Below are 23,137 nucleotides of genomic sequence, written 5' to 3'. Positions count from 1 at the left end.
CTCCTGGTGCTGCATCCGTTCCGGGTCCTTCTGGCCTGGGGTCGGGCCCCTGCTGGCTCTGGGCTCGCCGGCGGGTGCCCACTGGCTGCCTGTTCGGCGCGGTTCTGGTCGTCTGCTGGGTGTGGGCTTCGGCTCCTCCGCTGGGGCCTCGGGCAGGGAGTTCTCTGGGCCCTCCCCTCGGGGGGTTAGGCGCGGGGGTGGGGTGGGGGGGTGGGGGGGTCGATGGGGTGGGGGGTCTGGGGGTTGGGGGTGGGATCGGTGGCGTGGTGCGCTGGGTCCTTGGCTCCTTGGGGCTTTCTCGGGTGTGTATGGGGGGGCGATGGCTGCCTCTCGGCTTGGGATCTTGGGGGCGTTCGGGGGACTGCTTGGCCGTGGGGTGGTCGCCGGGGGCCCTTAGGCTGCCTGCTCTTGCTGCTGGCCTGACTGCTTCTTCGGGCCCGGGGGCGGCTCTTGGGTTTTGCAGTGGCGGTACTTGGAAATACATTTGTCATGGATGCACTGGCCTTGGGCTGTGGGATAACACTCATACTGGGCTCAACCTTAGACACGTTGTTCCCAAATACCTGTTTTATGGAATTTCCACTCACCTCTTCCTCTGTTCACAGCCACCACCATTATTCCTAAACCACACACTGGTCACCAAACTGGCTTGACAACACAACAATAAACACAATATACACAACCACAATTTCACATCGCATCACTTAAAACTATTCCTCACCCATTCCATATCCTATCTTGTATCCCTCTTCCCTGCTAACTTCCCCACCCCCCTCCAACCCCTCACCTTGGTGTAACACTGCCCTCTCTTTTTTACATCCTCCCTTTAATAAAGTATTTCTTACCCTTCCCTAGGGAGGGCTGGTGACGGTCACAATTATGCAATGAAATAAATAAATTTATTTAATTGCAATAATAAAATATGCATTGCTGTCAAAAGATTGCACTTCTTGTAGTGTTAACCTTCGAAAGCATGTGCAGACAAGGTAAAAAAAAAAAAAAAAAAAAAAAAAAAAAAAAAAAAAAAAAAAAAAAAAAAAAAAAAAAAAAAAAAAAAAAAACAAAAGAAAATCTACTTTTACCCCGAACTAGTAATTAAAGAAGGAAAACCTCCCTCTCTATCATCTGGGCGAATAATTTTTTTGTAGGAGTAGAAATGGCAATAGTGAGGTCAGTGGAAAACAATCATGTTGAGGAAGTCAAGTCTGTGATTCGTTGCTTTTTTTTTTTTAACACATTACAAATGTTCCTTTTTGATGATCTTTAATTTGGTTTCATTACTCGTATTGAAACTCGGTGAACTCACTCCCGCTCATCATCAATCATTTTTATTTTTTTGTTTCGAGCGGAAACAGACGAGCTGGCCAGCAGTGTAATTAAATTTCAAACCAAAATAAGTTTAAACTCTTTTGATTCCAGGGTGAGATTTCCAGAATCAAAGGATGAACTCACAGAAGACAAAAAGTGAAGCCATCCTCCCTCTGCCAACGCACTCTCTGCAGTGCCAAAAAAACCCGGTTAATTTATCAAACTACGCATCTTCACAAAGCCCTGATGTTCAGCACGCCTTGCTTTTTAAACACTGACTGTGTCTCTTCAGGTTCATTGTGTGAGGAAGGTGAAGTGCATTTGTTCTCAGAGGTAAAAAGAGATCTCAGAGTAGCTCCATTTGGTCAGTTATACATTATCACATTAGACGAACTAAACAATGCAGTACCAACACTACACTAGAGGACAGTGTGGCTCTCATTATGGGATTCATTGTTTTCCTGCGATATGAAGACGAAACGGTGGCACAGAATTTTCAAAGAGAGATTCGAGCTTTAAATGTCCCCCCGTGCTCTTTTTTTAGGGTATACCATTACCATTGCAGGAAAAGAAAAAACAAACAAAAAAACAAAGACTACCTAAAGGACAACAAACTCACGGTTCCAGCCGATATTGTGCATCATATCTTTGATCCATTGGTTGTGTGATGAAGGGGTTCCATCGTTCCATCTGGATAGTATTAAACGTCTTGCTAATAGAGAGGAACATGCAATGACCTTCTGAAAATATGAAGGAAAATGCAAACCTGTTGGAGTTGAAAACACACCATACGGTACCACAGTAGAAGAGGGCACAACCATGCAGCCATAAGACATGGAGAGAGTGTCGAAAAATGAAGACCAGAACTGTGTGAGTTTTGAGCAAGACCAAAACATGTGGTGAGCAGTCGCTGGAGCCTGTGTACATCTGTCACATATTGGGCTCAGATTAGGAAACATTTTTGCAAGTTTTGCCTTAGAAAAATGTAGCTAATGTAATAGCTTAAATTGTATTAAGGCATTTTGTGCACATATTGAGGATGAACGAACCCCTGCTAGGGCCAGGTTCCACTCTCCATCCGACAGAGGGACCCCAAAATCTTTTTTCCTCTGCTCCCTAATATGAGCTATCAGAGGAATACATTCATCCATGATGTGTGTATATATCATTGAAATCCTACCTTTATATATTAAGTGTGTTGACCTTCAACAGAGAATCTAAGCAAGACAGTGGGGGAATAGTTGGAAAGTTCACATTTTTCTTTTGTGCAAAATCTCAGATTTTTAAGTGGCGGAAAAAGTTGTTATTCATAAGTCCAAACTTCCTGGATAGTTGTTCAAAGTTAGCTAAAGTGATAGGTATATAGGTCTTAAATACTATGTTGTATACCCTTGTCATATCAAATTTGGAAGCCTTCATCGAGTAAAGATGGTTGGAAAAGATGATTGTTTACAATAGGCGAGTGATTCAATATGTTTTGAAGTCCCAGGCATTTTCTAAACTGTCTTATAATGCACAGTGATTGAGTTACAATAACATTTCTTTCAACATTCACTAGTGAAGGCAAAGATGCACATAGCAAAGCAGGGAGAGAGTGGTTCTTACTGGTGTTTATTTCAATCTGGAGCCAAGCAGGGGTCTAGCCATTCCAATCCTTTAACCACAGGGAAATAGCATAAAAGTTTGCAGCCCAATAATATGAACGTAGATTTGGTAACAAGAGTCCATCCATTTTTTTGGTCTTTCCATGAATTCTTTTCTGATGCGGGCGAGTTTACCGTGCCAAATAAAGGACATCTGGTTATAGTTTTTAAAAAGTGATTGCAGTATAAAGATAGGTACTATCTCACATACTAAACTTTTCAAAATTATGTCGAAACAGTATGCTTGATTGTGAGCACAAGATTTTGCAGAATATTTGACAAGTCTCGCACATTCATCTCTTCCAAACACTTGCTTAAACCACCTGTCTATAGACTCCTATGATCCGTAATCACAGAAAACCAACTTAAATGTGAAATGTACGTTCTGGAACGTAAAGATCAATCTGAAACTTTTTTCTTTTTATTTAAAATCCGGCCTCAATATGACACGGAAATAGCTCACATGCGCGTTTTGGGACAATATCACACCCTGGAAAATGGGGCCAAATTACTCTTTAGTAAAATTTAGCTCATAATTGCCTTCGAAATCTCACACTATCTAATCACATGGCTGTGCGAAGAACTGGCGGTGGTATTTAAATTATATCACACATTTCCATGGTACTTTCCCATGTAAAACAAGTAACTAGTGTCTAGCAAATTCAGCATAAGCCTCCTGGCTTCTGTAAGTCATCATGAGTAAATGGTAGTTGATTATATTAACTTATTTAGCAGGTTAGGTATGATTTTGAGAAGAGGACAAAATGGAAATTTGAAGACCCTATATTGTGTGATGTCTTTAGTTGGTTTAATGGGCCATTGAGGTATTTTCAGTCCTATTCGTCATAGGTTGTGGGTTCCAGTCCCATTTCAGCTCTTTTTCAGTTTGGTGTTAATCACTTCTGTTTGTCTTCTGGTTGATTATCTGTTCTGTTCATTCCAACCTCTTTATTTTGTATTTGCCGGTAATGGAATCCAGTCTCTGATGTCACTCCTTGTCTTATCAGTATGTGTTTGAGAGATTGAGTAGTTGCACCTGTTTCCACTCAGGTGTTCCTCATCCCTGCACTATTTAAGGTGTGCTTGAACATCTGTGAGTACTGGTCACATTGTTGTGTGTTGCCAGCCTCGATCTTGTCTGTTAACTTGCTTCTTTTTTTTCAGTCAGTCCGTTTTGGTTTGTTTCCTCATCATCTGTGTTTAGTGCTTTGTTGCATTTGAGGTTTTGATTAGATTGGCATTTTATTTGTATTTCTAACAGAGAATTAGATCTTTCCAGATTCAAACACGTTTGTAAAGACAAAAAGTCTAGGCATGTTTCATCCTGCATTGCTTTTGTAGGTGTGCTGAGGTTTGTTGGCAGTAAGTTCGATGTCAGAAGAAGTAAACCTTAAGTTTTGAGAAAGTCTTGACGTGATTTGTTTAAATTGAAATCTGGGGCCTTTCGAAGACAAGGTAACCCCTTAAAGTGGTTGCTGTTGTGTTCCTCAAACTTTTCTTAATCATGTCTGACTTGCTGTGGGGACTGACTATCCTTCTGTTCAAATTTCTAACAGTGTATCCTCTATCAAAAAATGTTACATTTCTGATTCCTAATATGTTAAGATTGAATCTGTTGGGTTGAGGTTTGTTGGAGGCTTTTCTGGATTGTTTTTTTTTACGTTTTATTCGCTAAAGAAAATAAACCTGCTATTTCGGACATCTACAAATAATACAGCTTGTCACACACATGTTGTTAGTACTAACTTTGAGTTGTATATCCACGCTCCTCCCCTGTTGCTAGTGGTCTTGAAACATGTTAGGAGAAACGCTTTGGGTTTGATGATGAAGACCTAGAGCAAAGACACATCAGGTGCAACAAGTGTTGTGTTTTGTGCAAAAGTGAACATACTTGATTTTAGTGTTTGAAGGATTTTATTTACATTTAAAGAATATGTTTTATGTCTTTTTGTACAAAAAACAACTTTTTGGTTGACAAGTAATCGTTTGAATTATCATGATTTCACATATGACTAAAATAATCGTGATTATTATTTTTTTCTATAATCGAGCAGCCCTAGGCATGAGGGATGAAAAAAGTGATCGGTTCATCGGCCGGCTGATTTTTGCATGTTTTACGTGTATCAACATCGGCCCATTTTCGCGCTGCAGAGGTTGCAGAGCCCCTCCCGCCACTAGTAGAGCGTGAAGCAAGCTCCCCAACCCCAACGGCAAGTTTTAAACTTTTAAAGCATCTTTTAACAGTTTAACTTAGCTGTAGTTCTGTGGTTCCACGTGTTGTCATCGCACTTGTATTTAACGAGCAGCTGGCTGGAGGCGTGTGTGTGTGTGTTTCTCTCAGTCTCTGCTTCTCTCAGTTGCTGCGCTGAGAAGAACTTTTTAACTTTGAGAAGCAGTTAACTACTTGTTTGAATATTTATTCCTGTTAATGTTGATGCAATTTAGAACAGAAACTTGAACTGTTTGTTGCTTAATGCATATTTGACATCATGTTATTTTCATCTGCTAATTTATGTTCTGGGGTTGTGTTGTAATAGACTATTATTCATGGTTTCTTTTTGTATTTAATACTATAATTATATATCTTTATACTCAATGATCCTGTTAATAAAATATATTTTCAGTCAGGCCAACCTTTGTCAAAGCTATTTTCAGGACAAGGACGAACAGTTCTTTTTCACAGTATTTCATGAGATGTCTCACTCTATTTTTTACTTGTTCTACATCACCTGTTTTTATCCATCCATCCATCCATTCATTTTCAGACCCACTTATTCCTATTTGTCAGGGTCGCGGGGGTCTGCCGGTGCCAATCTTCGGCTATAATTGGGCGCTGGGTGGTGGTCGTACACCCTGGACAGTCCATCGCAGACCTATTTTTATTATTTGTTAAATATTTTTTATTTGGTGTCGTTCTACCTCACTTTGTTCATTTCAGTGAATGTTCCTTTTTTTAAAATTGAGACTTGTACCATTTGTTATCATCATTGTGTAATTTTTATGATGTAAATTGAGGGAACAAAAGTAAAATCGGCTCAAGAAAATTGGCAGTCCGTATCGGTCATCGGCTAAGGCCTATGGAAAGTAAATCGGCATCGGCCCTAAAAAACCCATATTGGTCGATCCCTAGATGAAAATTTGATTATAAGTTATAGCTAATGGATGATTAAGCTTGAAAACCAATGACCCAATGAAATGCATTTATTGGTGCTTTAGCTTCAACTTGTTTTCATGGCTGTGAGAGGGATTAATCCTTGTGTGCTTACACGCAGCATTTACTTTAGCATTCTCTCTAACCTGCTAAATAAATGTCACCACTAACAGCTCCTTAAATGTAATTGCTGCCAATTCTTCTGCTGGGTTTATTTTACGCTTACAGCTGAGAACTGCAGCTACAGTTACAGATTACAGTTATGTTGTCCTGCCAGACCGCAGCATCTTTGAGGCGTTTGGCATCATTCATTGATGCCATTTTTTGCTATAGTAATAACTGACAAAGCTGAGGTTAATGCCAAGAAGATTTTAACACCATGTACCAACTCTGACCAAAGACACTGAGCAATGATTAACTTTGCGAGGTTTGCTATATCAGATGTTGTGAGAATACACAATGTAGCCTCAGATTGTATGTGCGTGCAGGCATGTGTGCACGGTATCTATTGATCTGCCAGCTGTCTCCGTCTAAAGGACATTATAAATCCTGATGTCTACCACCTTGAATCATTTTTGAGATGCTGCTCTTCACTCTGGACAGAAGAAGTAAAACTTTACCACCTGCTGATAATGTTTTATTATGCTCAGGCCTACGGTGTACCTTTTAATGGCTCTTGTTCTCTTCTAGGACAGTTAGTCACAAGAAGGGCCTTGGAAGTGTACCCAAAGGTGTCAATTATTCCAGAAGAGTCTCTGTATTTTACCCAGGGCATAATTCACTTTAATATTGTGATACCCTGCATGTTGCCTTTGTCTACCTCAGCCAGGGTTGGGGTCAGTTATAATTATAATCATGTAATTGATCATTACAATTGTGACATAGTTGTAATGGTAATTGTATTTGAACAATTCTGTTGCTGTTGTAATCCTAATTGAATTGTTATTGAGTTCAGATGATTGACGTTGTAATTGTAATTGGCATGGAAATTCTATAAGAAAAAAATGTCCATTATAATTGAAGTAAACAAAAAATCTGGGTACCCAAAGTTCGTTTTATGGCTTACTCATACATAGTTAACAATTATTAAAATATGTTTAAACCTTTACCACTACTGTCACTTCTCTTACCATAAAATAATAATAATAAAATATACTATAAATATATCTAGGGAAGCCTAACAAAGTAACCAAGAGATGAGAAACAAATTAAATGTTTACACTCAATACACTAAAATATTTTTTTGTGTATTTTACAGCTGATTTAAGACATGGGTCAAACTGACCCCGTTATCATAAGAGATGCTAACACAAGAGGAAGGTCACATTTTATGAGGTCATTTATTAAAGGCTCGGTAATTGTGATGAATTGTAATTGAATTGTAATTCACCGTCATCATAATTGAGTTACATTTGAACATGGATAATTGAAGAAAGCAGTAAAGATCCTCCATATCTACACAATCCATGTTGTGCTAACATGTTAGTTGTACCATATCAGAGGTCTCTGAGCTTATACATATGCTGTCATTTTCTTGTTCAACATTTTAAATCTGAAGCTTGTTGTCTTCCTTTTTTGTGTTCAGATTCAAAGCAGTGAGAGCTCTCAGACTGGGAACCACAGGTTGCCAACTCATGTGGTGAAACTCATGGCTGGAGGAAAAGGAAGCACTGGACATCATTCATGCTGCCGTATTTTGGACTCCATCCTGTTTAACTTAAGCAGAAATTTAACTAGCTAAAACTGGGTTAGGCCAATCCAGTTGCAGGAATCCCATCATGCAAGCTCGTGACTAATCTAAACTTCCCCCAGACCGTAGAGGTAGATCTGCTGTCCATTGTTTCTTAAATCTTGGACACAACCTTAGAGCGTAACTATGAACAAGCTTCATCCCTCTTTGCCGATGACTTAGTGGTTTCTTTGGATGTTGAATCTTTCTGTTCTTGTAATGGCTGCATCCCCTCCAGAGAAGCACCAGCCCCTCCTGCAGCTCCAGGAGGTGGACTCCAGTCGAGTGAGTGCTCGCGTCCTGTCCCCAGTCCTCAGCTCATCGTCTCCCTGCTTGTCCCTTGAAGCCAGTCAGCCCATCTGTATTCCGTCCCCATACACCGACCTGGGCCACGACTTCACAACCATCCCCTTCTATAGTCCGGCCATCTTCAGCCTTTCCGACCGTCCTCCTGTCCATCAGTCACTAGGGACGCCGTTGTTTTGGCCCAGCCACAGCCACGTGGGGACACCCATACCTCTGCACCGCTCCCAGACTCGATCCTTGCATGAGCAGCCAATCCACAGCTCATGGGATGATGTCTTAGCAACCAGGTAAGTGGTTCCCATTCCAACCCGAATGAGCCTTTAGCCAACTCACTCATACCCTCTTATCATACCATAAATACCCCCTCATGTTTAAGTCAGCTTCCTTTTATCAAGTGTTATCGAGAAATTTAAGCAATTTATTAATGTTTTTCTGATATTTTCTACATTAAAAAAAATTAAAGCTCTTCACATACCATGTTCTTGGCTATGTCCAAGTCTTTTGTCCAACTAAAAATTATTACCATTTTATGACCTTTAACATCAAAAGAGATTAAGAATCTTAGAAAAAAAAATCAAAGGTTTACTTATTTAAAGCTGCTGCCGATGATGATTTTTCAATAGATAAAGACGAGGCCTCATAGATCAATAAATCAAAGAACGATGCGTTTGGTGACAGACGTAAACCGACGAATAAGGAGTGACGTCATATCACTGGAAAAACTTTGAACAACGTTTAACAACAATGGCATCAAGTGATTCACTCTCTTCTTTCTCTGGCAAAGAAACACAAGAAATGATGAGAAGAATAAAGTCAAAACTAAGTATAAACTTTTCTTCTTCTACGCCGTCTTTTAATTCTTCTGCGAGGTTCTCAATCCCACAAGTTCAACCCAGAAGTTCAAATCACACAACCTTTTGTCAGCAAACCGATTGCTCACTGTGGAGATCAAAACAAACTTTTGACTTTCTACATTTGTTTGAGTAAATTATCCTGTATTCATTGATCTATGAGTCCTACATTATGTTTTTATCTGTTAAAAAAGGATTGTCTCCAGCAGCTTTAAATTCTGTCTGCATAAATACCAGTTGGAGTATTCATTTTGAAGAGGAATCCTAACATAAGCGTCTCTGATAGTAAGAGTGTGGGGAGGCGTTCCCAGGACAATGAGGAGGCTGTGGTGTCGTCTGGTGTGAAGACGGACCTGCACTACTGTGCAGTGTGTCACGACTACGCCTCAGGTTACCACTATGGAGTCTGGTCATGTGAGGGATGCAAGGCCTTCTTCAAACGGAGCATCCAAGGTAAGAACACAGAATGGCTTTGCTTTGGACCTGATGACAAAAGCCCCCAGGTCACCATGAGAAGATGCATGTTTGCGCTGACTCACATCTAATACATCACTTCCTGTTAAAGTGTGTTTGAGCAGTAACTGTGTCAGTCTGCCCGTGGGTTCTTAGTGCTGCTGTGTTTACTTGTCCTCTGCTTAAAATACTTCTACGCCCCCTGACAATTCATCTTCTTCTTCAACTTTATTTGGAATATAAACAAATACATGTATTTACAAAGTGGTTGACGTTGCTTTTTCACCTTCAAACTTAATAAGTACAGATTAAATCCAATTGGTCGACTCTAAATGTGCCTCTCCTCAATCTACCTGGAATCATTATATATACTGTAAATGTATTCTTTTTTTCATCCTTCCTGTTTTCATTTTTTTTTTTTTTCTGCTTCTTTTTCATAAAAATATACATTTGAAACCACAATTTTACCATGTGTTTTTCAGATTTTCACATGTGTTTTTCAGATTTTCACGTGTTTTTCAGATTTTCACATGTGTTTTTCAGATTTTCACATGTGTTTTTCAGATTTTCACATGTGTTTTTCAGATTTTCTCATGTGTTTTTCAGATCCACAAATACATCCCTGATTTTCAAGTGTTTTTCAGATTCACAACTATGTCCACAATTTATACGTGTTTTAGAATTTTTTCGTCTATTTATCATGAATTATCATGTGTAAATCTTCAATTGTTCTTGTGAGTTGTGTAAAGTGTGTTTGTGGCTGGGCCCGGTGTTTGCATTTAATTTTGAGACAAATGCAACACAGTTTTGCTGAGATTCACACACACAACGGTCCCGATCCACATGTGTTGAAAGCACCACCCCTCCACTAGGGGGCAGTAATGATAATAAATAATAATGGCTTAGATTCATATAGCGCTTTTTTTCAAGGAGACTCAAAGATAGAGATATTATTCATTCACACCACTCATTCAAATCAGGTGGTGGTAAGCTACAATGTAGACACAGCTGCCCAGGGGCAGACTGACAGAAGCGTGGTTTCCATTTCGCGCCAACGACCCCTCTGACCACCACGAACATTAATGCACAATCCATACCCATTCATACGAGGCAATGTGGGTAAAGTGCCTTGCCCAAGGACACAACAACAATAACTTGGATATAGGGGGATTCAAACCCCAACCATTTGGTTACTGGACCACCCACTCTACCACTGATCTACTCTACTACTGAGCCACGGTCGCCCCGAGTATTGAATTCTCTGCTGAAGATGAATTCCATTTCAGCGGGAGTTCAATACCTGACGGTAAAGTTGGAAAGATATTCCTAGATTTATCTAATGTCACTGGTATTCACTGCAGTGTCACCAAAATCACTGCAGCCTTCACTTTTCTTCTGATGATCATAGTTCAACATGTGGTTTGACAAAAAAATAATTTTCATAATTTGAATGTGAATATTTTTTTGACAAATAGAACAATTTATGCTACACTAACTAGCTACTCAATACTCTCTGTACCGCTCTATTCACAATTCTCTAAGTCCATCCTACTCACCACAGATTGCAGAGTCCACAGGTGATAGTTTTTATAGGAGGGGCGGAGCCAACAGTGATGTAAGAAGCCACCAAAACATCACATTACCATTATTAACCATTATCAACTAATCACAAAATGTGATTGTAATTGCCCTCTATTTCAACCCATAGAGGGCAGTCATTTTTATATTTCCCCCCCCATAAATGTAATACTTTGAATACAATGTCAAGAGTTGGACAAGAATCAATTAACAACACTACTTCAAACCCAAATACATTTGTTTTTAGCAGAAAAAAGTTTTTTTGGTGTTACTCTGATGTTCCCCCTTTAATGTTTTCTGTTGTTTTTAGTTGTGCTATACAAATACATTAGCAGTGCCTTTATTTTTGGGGACTTTTGGATCCTGAGAAGATGCAAACACTTCTTTTTCACTTCAACCAGCTTCCAATAGTGATATTATATCTGACTGCGATTATGCTTTAGGATCCCAGAGTTCAAAATAAGCCTCAGTCTGCAAACCATCTCAACATCCATGTTTTCCATGGATCTCTGATACTTACCTCCTAAACGTTTCGTTCTGCCTCATCAGCAGAAAAAGGGAAAGTCATTCATCCAGGGAGATATTGGAACACATGCGTATGGAATAAAATGTTTTGCTTCCTGAAGACGACACGCTCCTCTGAGGATATCATTTCATCCATAACTTTTGGTTTTGTCTTAAGTTACACCCAGATCTTTTTTTATGCCAAAATTACAAAAGTGAACATTCGACTTTGACAAGTTTGTAATATTTAGGATGTTCTGAGCCCATCTGAAATCAAACCACATTAGTGTCAAGCATTTTGGAAGGGTAGAAATCCCAACAGGATTCAGGGCAGGCTATGGTAATTGTCAGCAGAGCTAAGGAACCCGTTGTCGTCCAACTCAGTGGTCCATAATGTTTAGTACCATACTCCAAAGATGTCAAACATGCTGTCATGTTCCCACCCTACAATTCAAGGCCCTGTAACTGACAGGTAGATGGAATATGGCATCATTTGCTTTTATACACCCAAGCATATCCATGGCTTTGTGAAATCAAGAACTTTTTAAAATAACATTTTTCAGCTGCACATGATTGCAATAATGAAGACCATACATGTTGAATTAGCTTCTCTATGATTGGTTTTGGTCTTTGCATGGCATGTACCATGTCTCCCATGTATCCCGATGTGAACTCAGCTGACAGGCTTGTTGGATAACAGGTTCATAGGTTTGGTCCTAAAGTGCTGCTGTCCTGCCTGTTTAGATCTCATCCATGTATATGTTGTTGTGTTTGTGTGTGTGACATTTAGTCAATGTGCATGTTTTTCTGAGATTTTAGTTTTGCTTGGCTCAGATTATTTTCTTTTATTTTGGTGTGTTTTTTAGGTTATTTGTGTATTTTTTCTGTTGTATTTGTTTGTCATTTTGTGTGTTTTTGAAGTACTTTGTGTATTATGTCATTTTGTACATTTTCGTTTTCACTTTTGTTTGATCTGCTTATTTATTTGCATTCCTTTTGTGTGTTTTTGGAGCACTTATATGTATTATTTTGTCATTTTGTTGTGTTTTTGTTTTCAATTTGTCTGTTTCTGTTTATTTTTTATTTGTTATGTTTTTTTCCTGTAATTTTGTGCATTTCTGTTGTTGATTTGCATGTCTAGAGTAATTTTCAGTATTTTTCTGTACTTTTTTGTTGTTTTCTGTTTGTTTATAGGCCCTTTGACTGTTTGTAAACATTGTGATGTATTTTAGCCTGGAGGCAAAACCACAATTGTCTTTGTTTTTCTGGCACCCAAACACACAACAAGATGACATTCTAAAGCTGTAACATTACTAGCCTTCACAGTCTTTAGCCAGCGGCGTTTCCTGTTTTCACCTCCAGCCAGGTCACTCGTGATGCGGTCCATTACGGGGTCTATAGTTATTTTTATTGTGTTTTTGGGGGGCCGTCTGCCATTGGGATGGTTTTCTGGAGCTCACTTTGTGTCCATTCAGCGGTAAACCTAGATTCTTCAGATTTGTTGAAGCTCAGTCTGAATTTCTTTTCAGGACACAACGACTACATCTGTCCTGCAACCAATCAATGCACTATAGACAAGAACCGCCGCAAGAGCTGCCAAGCCTGTCGTCTTCGCAAATGTTATGAAGTTGGCATGACCAAATGTGGTGAGTTGGATCCTCCAAAAGGCAGAAACTTTACTCCACAGAGCAAAACCAAAGTAAAACAGAAATACATGACAGACCAGTAGAATATTTTATTGACAGTTTGACAAAGAAAAATATTGACAATAAATCGGTTACAAGGATATCAATACAGAGCTGGCAGCTAATGGTTCAGAGTTGAAAAGAATTTCCATTGGCTTACTACTTGGACTTATACAGACGTGTTCTGAAAACCTTCACAGACAGAAAACACATGTTCTGCTTAGTCTCCAACATAAATGATCTAACTTTCACTAATTACATTAATGATGTCATCATTCTTAGTCCCTACAGGGGCAGTATCAAGGGCATTAGTAACCTTTCTCACTGCGTTGCTTTCCTTGGTTCTATATTCTAAACGTGACAAATGTGGAGCCTGAACATGTGCAAAGTCAAGACCAAGACCATAAAACTCAATTTGAAAAACCATGACAAGGTTAACCGTCAAATAATATGTTTAGGTTCCATTTATTCAGATGTTTTTCAGGAAATTTACTTAGATTTCCTGACACGTTCTGGGGTGTGGCCCAATTGACAGAAATAACTTATAAGGACACATCAAAGCGATCAGCAGACACCTCTGAGGAAGACTTTCATTTGACAGTCAAAACATGTCAGGAAATCAAAGTAGATTTCAGTTTTCTTTTAAATACATTTGAGAGACAAAAGCGAAGCGTCTGCAACTCTTTCAAAGCACAACATGAAAAAACATCAAATCTTGACAAATTTGTTCAACTGAATTCTTGCAACAACAAAAATAAATCCTACAGATAGGTCCAGAATTATTTTAGATATGTGAAAACAAGATGCGTATTTGTCAAGGTGAATGAGGCCTAAAGTGTTCAGAGGTATTTCTGACTAGAAATAAGTTGTACTGATGTCTTAGTTTCTGACACACAAGACACTGTAAAAGATTTCCAAAGAGGCAGAACAATCAGAGCTAATGCTAAAGGTTGGAAGTCAAAGTACAACATGAATTCATCAGGAACAGTTCCAAGTGGTTCTAATGAAGGTACCAAATACCAAATTAGTGCTGGCAGCAGATGTGGCAAAAGTCTTCAGTACTCAAGTAAAAGTATAGATACGTGAATAAAAAATTACTCCGGTAAAAGTAAAAGTATGGACGTTGCTCCCTTACTAGAGTAAAAGTTAAAAAGTACATGCTACTAAAGTACTTAAGTAAAAAGTATAACAAATCTCCCATCAAAAATAAGACAGCGTCTTAAAAACCAGCAAATTCCATATCTTTTATTTTTCAAGAACTTGTAGAAAACTGGTCCATGGAAACAAATGAAATGAAACATTTGAACACCTGAATAATTTAGCACTCATATAGATAACGTTTGTAAAGAAAATGTTTAGAGAAAAAAAAAATGCAAATGCTCAATTATTTTATTTTTATTTATTTACTTTGCACATGCTTTCGAACGGGTCAACACTCCACAAATGCAATGCTCAAGTAAACCCAGAACAAGCATTGAATTTAACAAAACTAAGGGATCTGCCCAAAATGTTGCATCTTTTTACGTTGTGGCGTCGTCTTTGAAGGTCTTAAAAGAAAAAAGCTCATTTTTACAATGTAAGGAGTAGAAAGTACAGGTTTTTCTTTAATAAAGTGAGGAGTAAAAGTAAAAAGTCGCCAAGTAAAGTACAGATACCAGAAAAAACTATTTAAGTACAGTAACAAAGTATTTGTACTTCATTCATCAGAATGTGGTGTTGAGTACCCCAACGCTCGTATCAGCTGTAATAAAACACAACTCTTTTCTTTCAGGAATCCGTAAAGAGCGCGGCAGCTTCAGAAACACACAAGCCAAGCGAGCGACTCGGCTCTCGTCGAACGGGCACAAAGCAGCCCCTGGACCGGCCCCTGGACCGGCGGAGCCTGTGGAGAACAAGTCCCGCCCACCACCTGCGCTGACACCTGAGCAGCTGATTGAGCGAATCATGGGGGCAGAGCCGCCTGAGATCTACCTCATGAAGGACATGAAGAAGCCACTGACCGAGGCCAACGTCATGATGTCACTCACCAACCTGGCCGACAAGGAGCTGGTCCACATGATCAGCTGGGCCAAGAAGATTCCTGGTTTGTACTGGTTACCAGTTCGTGGTTTGGATGGTGGAGAGTATTGATGGCTTTGGTTAGTATAGCACAGTTTATGGTGTGGGGTTGCACACGCACTCGCCACATACCAGGGAGAGAACTCACTCCAAAAGACTAGCTTTAAACCTTTTGTCTCATTATAAACGTGGATTTGCTGCAGAGCTTACATTAACAAGCCCAAACCTGCCAAAAGTAAGTACTCAGTAATCTGGGTAAATATTACTGGCATGCAGCAATGAAAAAATGATTAAATAAACTTTTAAAAAAGTAAAACAGTAACAGGCAAAGTTATGTACTCAGCCCTCTCTGGATGAGATGAGATGTGCACATGCACGAAATTCAAAAATCTGAACAAGGCCCAAAAACTTTAGAGATCTTATGATCTTTGGTGACAAGTAACAATAAGGGAAACAGATTCCCTGACATGGAGAATAAAGGCCATTATTATGTTGAAGTGTTTTCAGAGAAACTTGGCAAATGACTGATAGAGACAGTAATTGTCTGATTTATTTACAATGGAAGCCTCAGGCTGGAAACTAAAGAGCAGCACAGAAGGACCAGGATGTGGTTGTCTTTCATTAAATAATTCAGTGTCATTATTCCTGCTGCCTGCATCTATTTTTTATTTGTATTTTGAAATTTGGTGCACTTGTGCTTTGTTGTCTTCCCCTCAGGGTTTGTGGAGCTGGGTCTTCTGGACCAGGTCCACCTGTTGGAGTGCTGCTGGTTGGAGGTGCTGATGATGGGGTTGATGTGGAGGTCAGTGGACCATCCAGGGAAGCTCATCTTCTCCCCCGACCTCAGCTTGAGCAGGTAACACTTCTCGAGTCCAAATAGTGGATGTTGCATGCACTAGTTTCATCACTCCATTGTTTTTAGTGACAATAACTAGAATCATTTAAAAATACATAGATCAATTTACTCTTATGCTTTATATTTTAATCGACTATAATCTGAAACAAAGTTAGTTTTACTACTCCAATATCATTTAGTTGACTAAACTAGACTGTAATTGAAGTAGTTCTGAGGACTAAATTTGGACTAAACCGAGTTGTATTTTAGTGAAAAAGAATATGACTAAATGCTGCGTTCACAACGGATGCGTCCCGAAATGTTCGTGCGACCAGATTACATACCAGTCAATGAATAGATGTGTCCCAGATGCGAAATTCTTTCCTCTGCGAAAACCAATCAGACACGTCAGGAGGCCGTCAAAACACAAACACCGGTCTGTTCAGCCATTCAACCATGGAGTAGAAGCTGTGTGTGACCACCTGGAGCTGTATGACACGGCCTTTATAACCGGGACCGGACGAGGAAGGATTTGGCGTGGAGGAGAATCAGTGAGGAGGTGGTAGTAGCAGGTAAAAGTTCTCTCTGTAGTCTTCATCTATGAAAGTCATCACTGAGCTAGGATAACATTAGCCGCTAATCACACCTGCTTTTTTCACTGGTGGTTTATTTTTATGAGAGGAGAAAAAGGAGCCCAGCTCCTCGCTTCAGCAGGCAGTGAAACTCACCGAGTTAGATGTGTCGCTGGTGCTTCGCTTCAAACGTGCATGTGAAACGATTGGGACATTTGTTTTGATCCTGCGGAACGTTTTGTGTGGCAGACGCGTCCGGTGCCGCAGAATACGCATTCGGTGTGAACGCAGCTTAAAACGAAATCAAAATCTGCACTAGTTGCATGTTCTCCTTGACTGTGCATTAGTTTTCCAGGTTAAAAAATGCATGTTGATAAATAACAAAAAAAAATGTGTATTATTTGTGTTATAATTGTGATTTCAGAGGATCACATGTTTCTTTCAAATTAGAAAAATAACTAAAAGACTCGTCTTTTCACACAGTCGCCTCTTTGGAGGGAATAGAATATTGTTTTTGATTCTTTACATAGTGCAACATGTGAAGGACAAAGTAGCCGGCTGTTCCCAACATGTCTGCCCACGCTTTGCTCCGACGGTAAATAAAAGTTACATGGAGCCATGAAAAACATGCAAACACAAACTGTGTTTTTTGTGCTCCTACGGCAGAGAGGAGGGAAGCTGTGTGCAGGGCTTTGTGGAGATCTTTGATATGCTGGTGGCTGCCACGTCCAGGGTGAGGGAGCTCAAGCTGCAGAGGGAGGAGTACGTCTGCCTCAAGGCCATGATCCTCCTCAACTCCAGTGAGTTAAACTGTGGGAGGACGGGACGCAGAACATTCTCTCTCTGTTTGGTCGGCTCTGAATAACTCACCAGTGCTAAAGCTCTAATGGGACTGTGTGCAGTTTGAATTCTTCTAAAGTTGTTTAAAGAGAAACTAAACCCCAAGTTTTTGCTGATCTGCCACTGTCTTGAATATCCTAGAGTAGTGAAGACACGCCCAGTCACAGCAGCCCCACCCCCACCGCGCTGCACAGTTCCTCATGGAGCTGTCAATCAATGCTCACCGAGGGCTGTGAGAGTAGGAAACTAGTCCCTCCTCCCATCTTTCATAAGAGGGGCGGGGCCAACAGTGACAGTTAGTGACGTCACTGATACAAAAAGACGTCATTGATCTAATCTCTGCCAGTTGCAAAATTTAATTGCAATAGCCGGCGTTCAACCCATAGAGGGCATTCATTCTGGCATTTCACAGCTATAAACACTACATTTAAATACTTTAACCAGTGGTTCCCAACTTTTTTTGGGTCATGACCCCATTTTAATTTCACAAATATATAGTTCACAGATTATTCGTTTTTGGGTCATTTTTATTAAAGCTGGGGTACTCGATTTATTTTCTTTAATTAAAAAACAAAATTCTTATTAGCATCATACAGGTATAGTATATTGTAAAAGTAATCATTTCTGAAAAAATCGTACGTCTGCTTTTCTGTCTGTCTTATAATTAAGTATTTTAGTTAATAAAACTCCGGAAGACAAAATCTTGGCGGTCACCTCCTTCTGATCCAATCACAGGATTTAGAGAAAGGAGGGGTGAGCAGAGCCCACAAAGGAGCTTCCTCATTGGCTGCCGCGATATATAGTGAAGCGTGTGCACGGTGTGAACTTGTTTTCAGTCATGGACTAACTTTGGACGTTAGTTAGTGGCTGTTTTCCTTCTAGAAGGTAATCTAATGTTCCATTTGCTGATATTTTGTATGCATCCTTTTGCACAGCGACGTGTTTTACCAGTAGTGCACGTTCAGCTCTCGTACGCGATTTTGTGCACTTTCGTGAGAGGAGGAGACTGGGAGGGATTATCAGAGTGGGGGGCGGGATTTACGGTTCAAATTTCAGCCATGCCCCTCTGTCATGGTTCAAGAATCAGGTAGTGCAGCTTTAAAGCTGCTATCCGGAGTTTCTGAGAGAACGTCTTGATGTCCCGCCCTCAACAGCTCTACTTCCTCCCCTGCCGCTGCCAATCTACTAGAAGCCACGCCTCTACGTTTGTGCACACTCATTGCAAAACATAACAAAGTCGCATAACTACAAAAACTACACATTTATTGTTAGAGTGCCATAACTTTTGATTAAAAACATGTTTATTACCTGTCCATGAGAATGTCGCCAAATTCTGGTTTTTCCTTTTAAAAGCAGCAAATCCCTCCACCTTTGAAAAGCAGCGCCGAGATAAATTCTGTCACGAGGACGTTTATCCACAAGCTTTTTGTACCTGGACTTCTCTTTTCTTTTTTAGTAGAAGCTTCATACATTGGCAATCGTGGGATGGGTAACTGGAGTCTGGGAGCGCTCCTCCATGATGCTATGCTGCTCAGTGATACATGTTCCCTTTGATTGACAGTGGCCCGCTGCAGGAAGTCGAAGCCTATTGGCTGGGCAAAGTCGGCACTTTCTTGCGTTTGTATAGGGGTCTATGGACGAAGGCGGGACTTATACACATTATGTATATGAATGACTACCGGCAGTACACCATAGTAAAAGACTAGTTAAGTATTCATTTGCATTTCAAAAGTATCATACGTGAACATAGATTTCTCAGAAACTCCGAATATCAGCTTTAAAGTGCATTACAAATACAGAGTAGCCAGGATTAGTGCACAAAGTGACAAGTGTGCCATTTTAGATATTTTCATACTGCATTTTATTTCAAGTTAAGGTATAGGATACAGTTATTTGATATTTATTGTGTGTGACGTTTATTTGAAAAATAATAATACTTCAAAAACATTTGAAAATAGATTGTTAATCCATTCTAGCTTATGTCTTTTTTAACCAATTACTAGACATTCCAGGCGACCCCACTAAGGGTCTCGACCCCAAGGTTGAAAAACCTGACTTAGACTAAAATGTGAAGAGTGAGATTAGGATCATTAAGCTACATTACTTTATACCTATATTCATATATGTATTCAGCAGAAGAAGTTGTTTTAGGGTGTACTTTCCCTTTAAGAACAAACAGCAGAAGCAGAGTGAAGTGTAGTAGTTCTGCTGCTTCTGAACCCAACGTTGTGACTTCATTGTTCTTCGTTGCAGACATGTGCCTGAGCTCATCAGAGGGCAGCGAGGAGCCTCAGAGTCGCTCTAAGCTGTTGCATCTTTTAGACGACGTGACCGACGCTCTGGTGTGGGCCATCGCTAAAAGCAGCCTCACCTTTCGCCAGCAGTACACCCGCCTCGCCCACCTCCTCATGCTGCTCTCACATATCCGCCATGTCAGGTAAGTGGACGCCGCTTCTCACACCTGTGTGTTGAATGTGTAGATGGATTGTGAACAGATCCTGTACCTGTGATGGGACAGCGATTGCAAAGGGCTGGGAGATTTCCACTAGAAGTTAAGATGGGGAATTTTGGGATTATTCTGAAACTTTTCATTGGAATTATTTATTGGAATTAACCAGAAATTTGAGCAATTTTAAAGAACTTTATCATATCCAAACAAATATTAGCATCTTTGCTGAATAAAACAATGAAAAAACACAATTTCAACAGATTCAGTTGTAAAGTAGAACTTTACATCATACTGACTCCGAGGAGTCATCATTATGTATTGATGGCCCCTTCAAAATAAAATTGGAGGTTCTGCTCAGATGCCAATTAGATAATCCTTTCAGAATAAAAACTGATTCAATAAAAGTTGTTGAATGCCCCTTTAAAATAAAAGATGATCATGTCTTCAGTTCTGCTCAGATGCCAAATAGATTATCCTTTCAGAATAAAAACTGATTCTATAAAAGTTGTTAAATGCCCTTCAAAATAAATGATCATGTCCTAGGTTGTACTCAGATGCCAAACAGATAATCCTTTCAGAACGAAAGACGATTCTGTGAAGTTTTCCTTTCAGAATAAAAGATCATAATGTCATAGGTTGTACTGAGATGCCAAATAGAGAATCTTTTCAGAATAAAAGTTGATTGTGCGAAGTCCGCTGAATGCCCCTTAAAAATAAAAGATGACCATGTCGTGGCACTAATATGCCAAATGCATATCGTTTTCTTTCAAAACAAAAGCTGGTTCTGTAAAGACGTCCTGTCCTACATGGATCCTCACTTGCTTTTTCTTCAGGAAATGCAAATAATCTATTTTCCATTATTTCACATGGAAAGTTTCCAACTTTGAAAATTCCAAGAATGTTTAAACCCTAAACAGGAGCACAGCCTGTGCTTTCCTATGGTGTTATATTTCTCGCTCAGGTTGTCCTTCTCTTGACCTTTACACTCACAGCCCAGCGTGTCGTTAAGCTATCAGAAAATCTAGAACCAAACTTTATTGGCAGATCTGAGCAAGCGTGCAGAATTCTAACCCTGTAGTTTCCTAATTAGCTCCTCAGTCTCACCTCTCCTCTTCATGCAGTAACAAAGGCATGGACCATCTCCACTGCATGAAAATGAAGAACATGGTGCCTTTGTATGACCTGCTGCTGGAGATGTTAGACGCCCACATCATGCACAGCTCTCGCCTGCCTCGCCGCTCTCCACAGCAGGAATCCACGGATCCAGAGGAAGGCTCCGCCCAGCCACAGCACTCAGGGGACAGACCCTCAAACACCTGGACTCCCAGTAGCTCCAGAGCAGAGGCTAGAGCAGATCCCCAGTAGTTTATCACACGTCCCACATGGAACATTACCATCAATCAGACACTGTCAGTGCTTGGTAAAGCCCTGATAGCTAACAGCCAGAGGTCTGCTGTAGTAAACGTAAAGAAAGCTGATGGAGACAAAAGATTTATCAGATAAATCCATAATGGTGCTCGAAAGTTAACACTGGTTTATCAACATAAATGTTTTTACTTCCTACTGGGATTAGTCTGTGAAAACAGTATTTTATGCATCCATGTACGGCAGTGGTTCTCAACCTTGGGTTTTTTTTCAAGAAACTAAGAATATTTTTTGAACAATTTGAGCCCATTTGTGCTTATATTTACCCTTTTTATGCAACTACACCAAACTTTCCATATTTTAACCTTTTTTCATTACGTTTTTTTACCAAGACGTTTTTGGCACTTATGAATCCCTTCCACCACTTTTTTAATCTTTAAGATGACTATACACTATAGCCCAAATAATAATAAACTTCCTGGATAACAGTGGATAATAATCAGATAAATAAATGTGGTTATCACAGATTCATAGAACAATGGACCATCGTTTTGCTGAATTTATGGATGGGCCCCTTTATTCCGCCGAGACAGCCCTGATCAAAACTAACTTTCAAACTTTTCACATCTTTTTTTTCAAACAAATTATCTTTGATTTATTGATCCATGAGGCCTAAACTTTGTTTTTATCTGATCATGTTTTATCATCTCCAGCAGCTTTAAATGCACTTAGTCAAACCATGACCTCAGCGTTTGACTCTAAACGTCTAATATTATTCAATGGTCTCAGTCCATGTGATTCAGAACATGACCTGTGATTGGTAGAGCAAACGCTGCTAAGGAGTGGATTTAAAAAAAACTGCAGAAATATGCAATAAAATCATAATATTATAGGTAATAGATGCTCATTGCGCACACATTTAAATGATGAATCATGCATTTGGTTAGCTTTGTTTAGGGTTGACGTGACCTACAAATGACCTCTGGTTGATCAAATATTTAACTACACCTTTTTGTTTTATTGTCAACACTTGTTCCTGAATGTATAAGGCCCTATTATTATTATTATTATTATTATTATTAATAAAGTAAATATTAGGAGTTTGGGGAGCTCAGAAATAAAACACATAGTCGTTTGACATTAGGCACATTTAAAAGTCTATAAAACAGTCGGCTATACAGCGATAATTAAGATAAACAAACAAACAAAATCAAATAAAATCCCTTCTGAAGGTTGTAGCGATGTTTGATCATCTTTCTTCATATTATTCACTGGTCCAGACTTTTCACCAGCTGCAGGTCTTTGGACTTCTGTGGGTTCTCTATGAAATAAATCTCATTATCATTTCAGGTGTTAACCATTTTTTAAAATCACGAATGTGTAAAACTCTGTAGTGTTCATCCAACTTTCAGAAAACAATGGATTAAAGGAAATTCATGTCTGATGATTTGACTTTCTCTCTGTTAATACCATGGAATAAAACTAAGTATTGTACTAAACCAGTGTGTTCTAAATTAGTAGAATTTAAATGACACAGTTTGCATGTTCTCTCCCATTATCCTTCATGTTGTGTGACTATCAGTGACCAGAGGTGTTGCTGAATCTGTTTCTTAAACCAGTGATTCTCAAACTTTTTCTGTTGCACCCCTTTTGAAGAACTAAACATTTTCAAACCACCCCCAACCCGACCCAATTTCAGCAAATTGGGTCAAAATCAAAACTTTATTTAAGAAGCTAAAAACCATACTTCAAAAACTCATAAAATAACATAAAACATAGAACAGTATGACGACGTATTAGGCCACTTTAA

General features: G+C 39.5%; 1 protein-coding gene across 1 annotated transcript in view; it reads left to right on the top strand.

Moving 5' to 3' along the window:
• Nucleotides 1-22,772, top strand: part of LOC114457923 (estrogen receptor beta-like) — a 28,510-nt gene extending 5,738 nt beyond the window's left edge. The window contains exons 2-9 of the mRNA XM_028440069.1: nt 7,688-8,424; nt 9,275-9,441; nt 13,053-13,169; nt 14,980-15,291; nt 15,984-16,122; nt 17,340-17,473; nt 19,767-19,950; nt 21,084-22,772. Coding sequence (XP_028295870.1) covers nt 8,027-8,424; nt 9,275-9,441; nt 13,053-13,169; nt 14,980-15,291; nt 15,984-16,122; nt 17,340-17,473; nt 19,767-19,950; nt 21,084-21,327 — 1,695 coding nt within the window. The 5' untranslated portion in view covers nt 7,688-8,026 and the 3' untranslated portion in view covers nt 21,328-22,772. The remainder of the gene's footprint in view (nt 1-7,687; nt 8,425-9,274; nt 9,442-13,052; nt 13,170-14,979; nt 15,292-15,983; nt 16,123-17,339; nt 17,474-19,766; nt 19,951-21,083) is intronic.
• Nucleotides 22,773-23,137: the final 365 nt, after the last annotated feature.

The sequence above is a fragment of the Gouania willdenowi genome, chromosome 24, assembly GCF_900634775.1.
Source record: "Gouania willdenowi chromosome 24, fGouWil2.1, whole genome shotgun sequence".
NCBI lineage: Eukaryota > Metazoa > Chordata > Actinopteri > Blenniiformes > Gobiesocidae > Gouania > Gouania willdenowi.
Note: the sequence above shows the minus strand (reverse complement) of the source record. Positions and strands in the feature narration are given on the sequence as shown.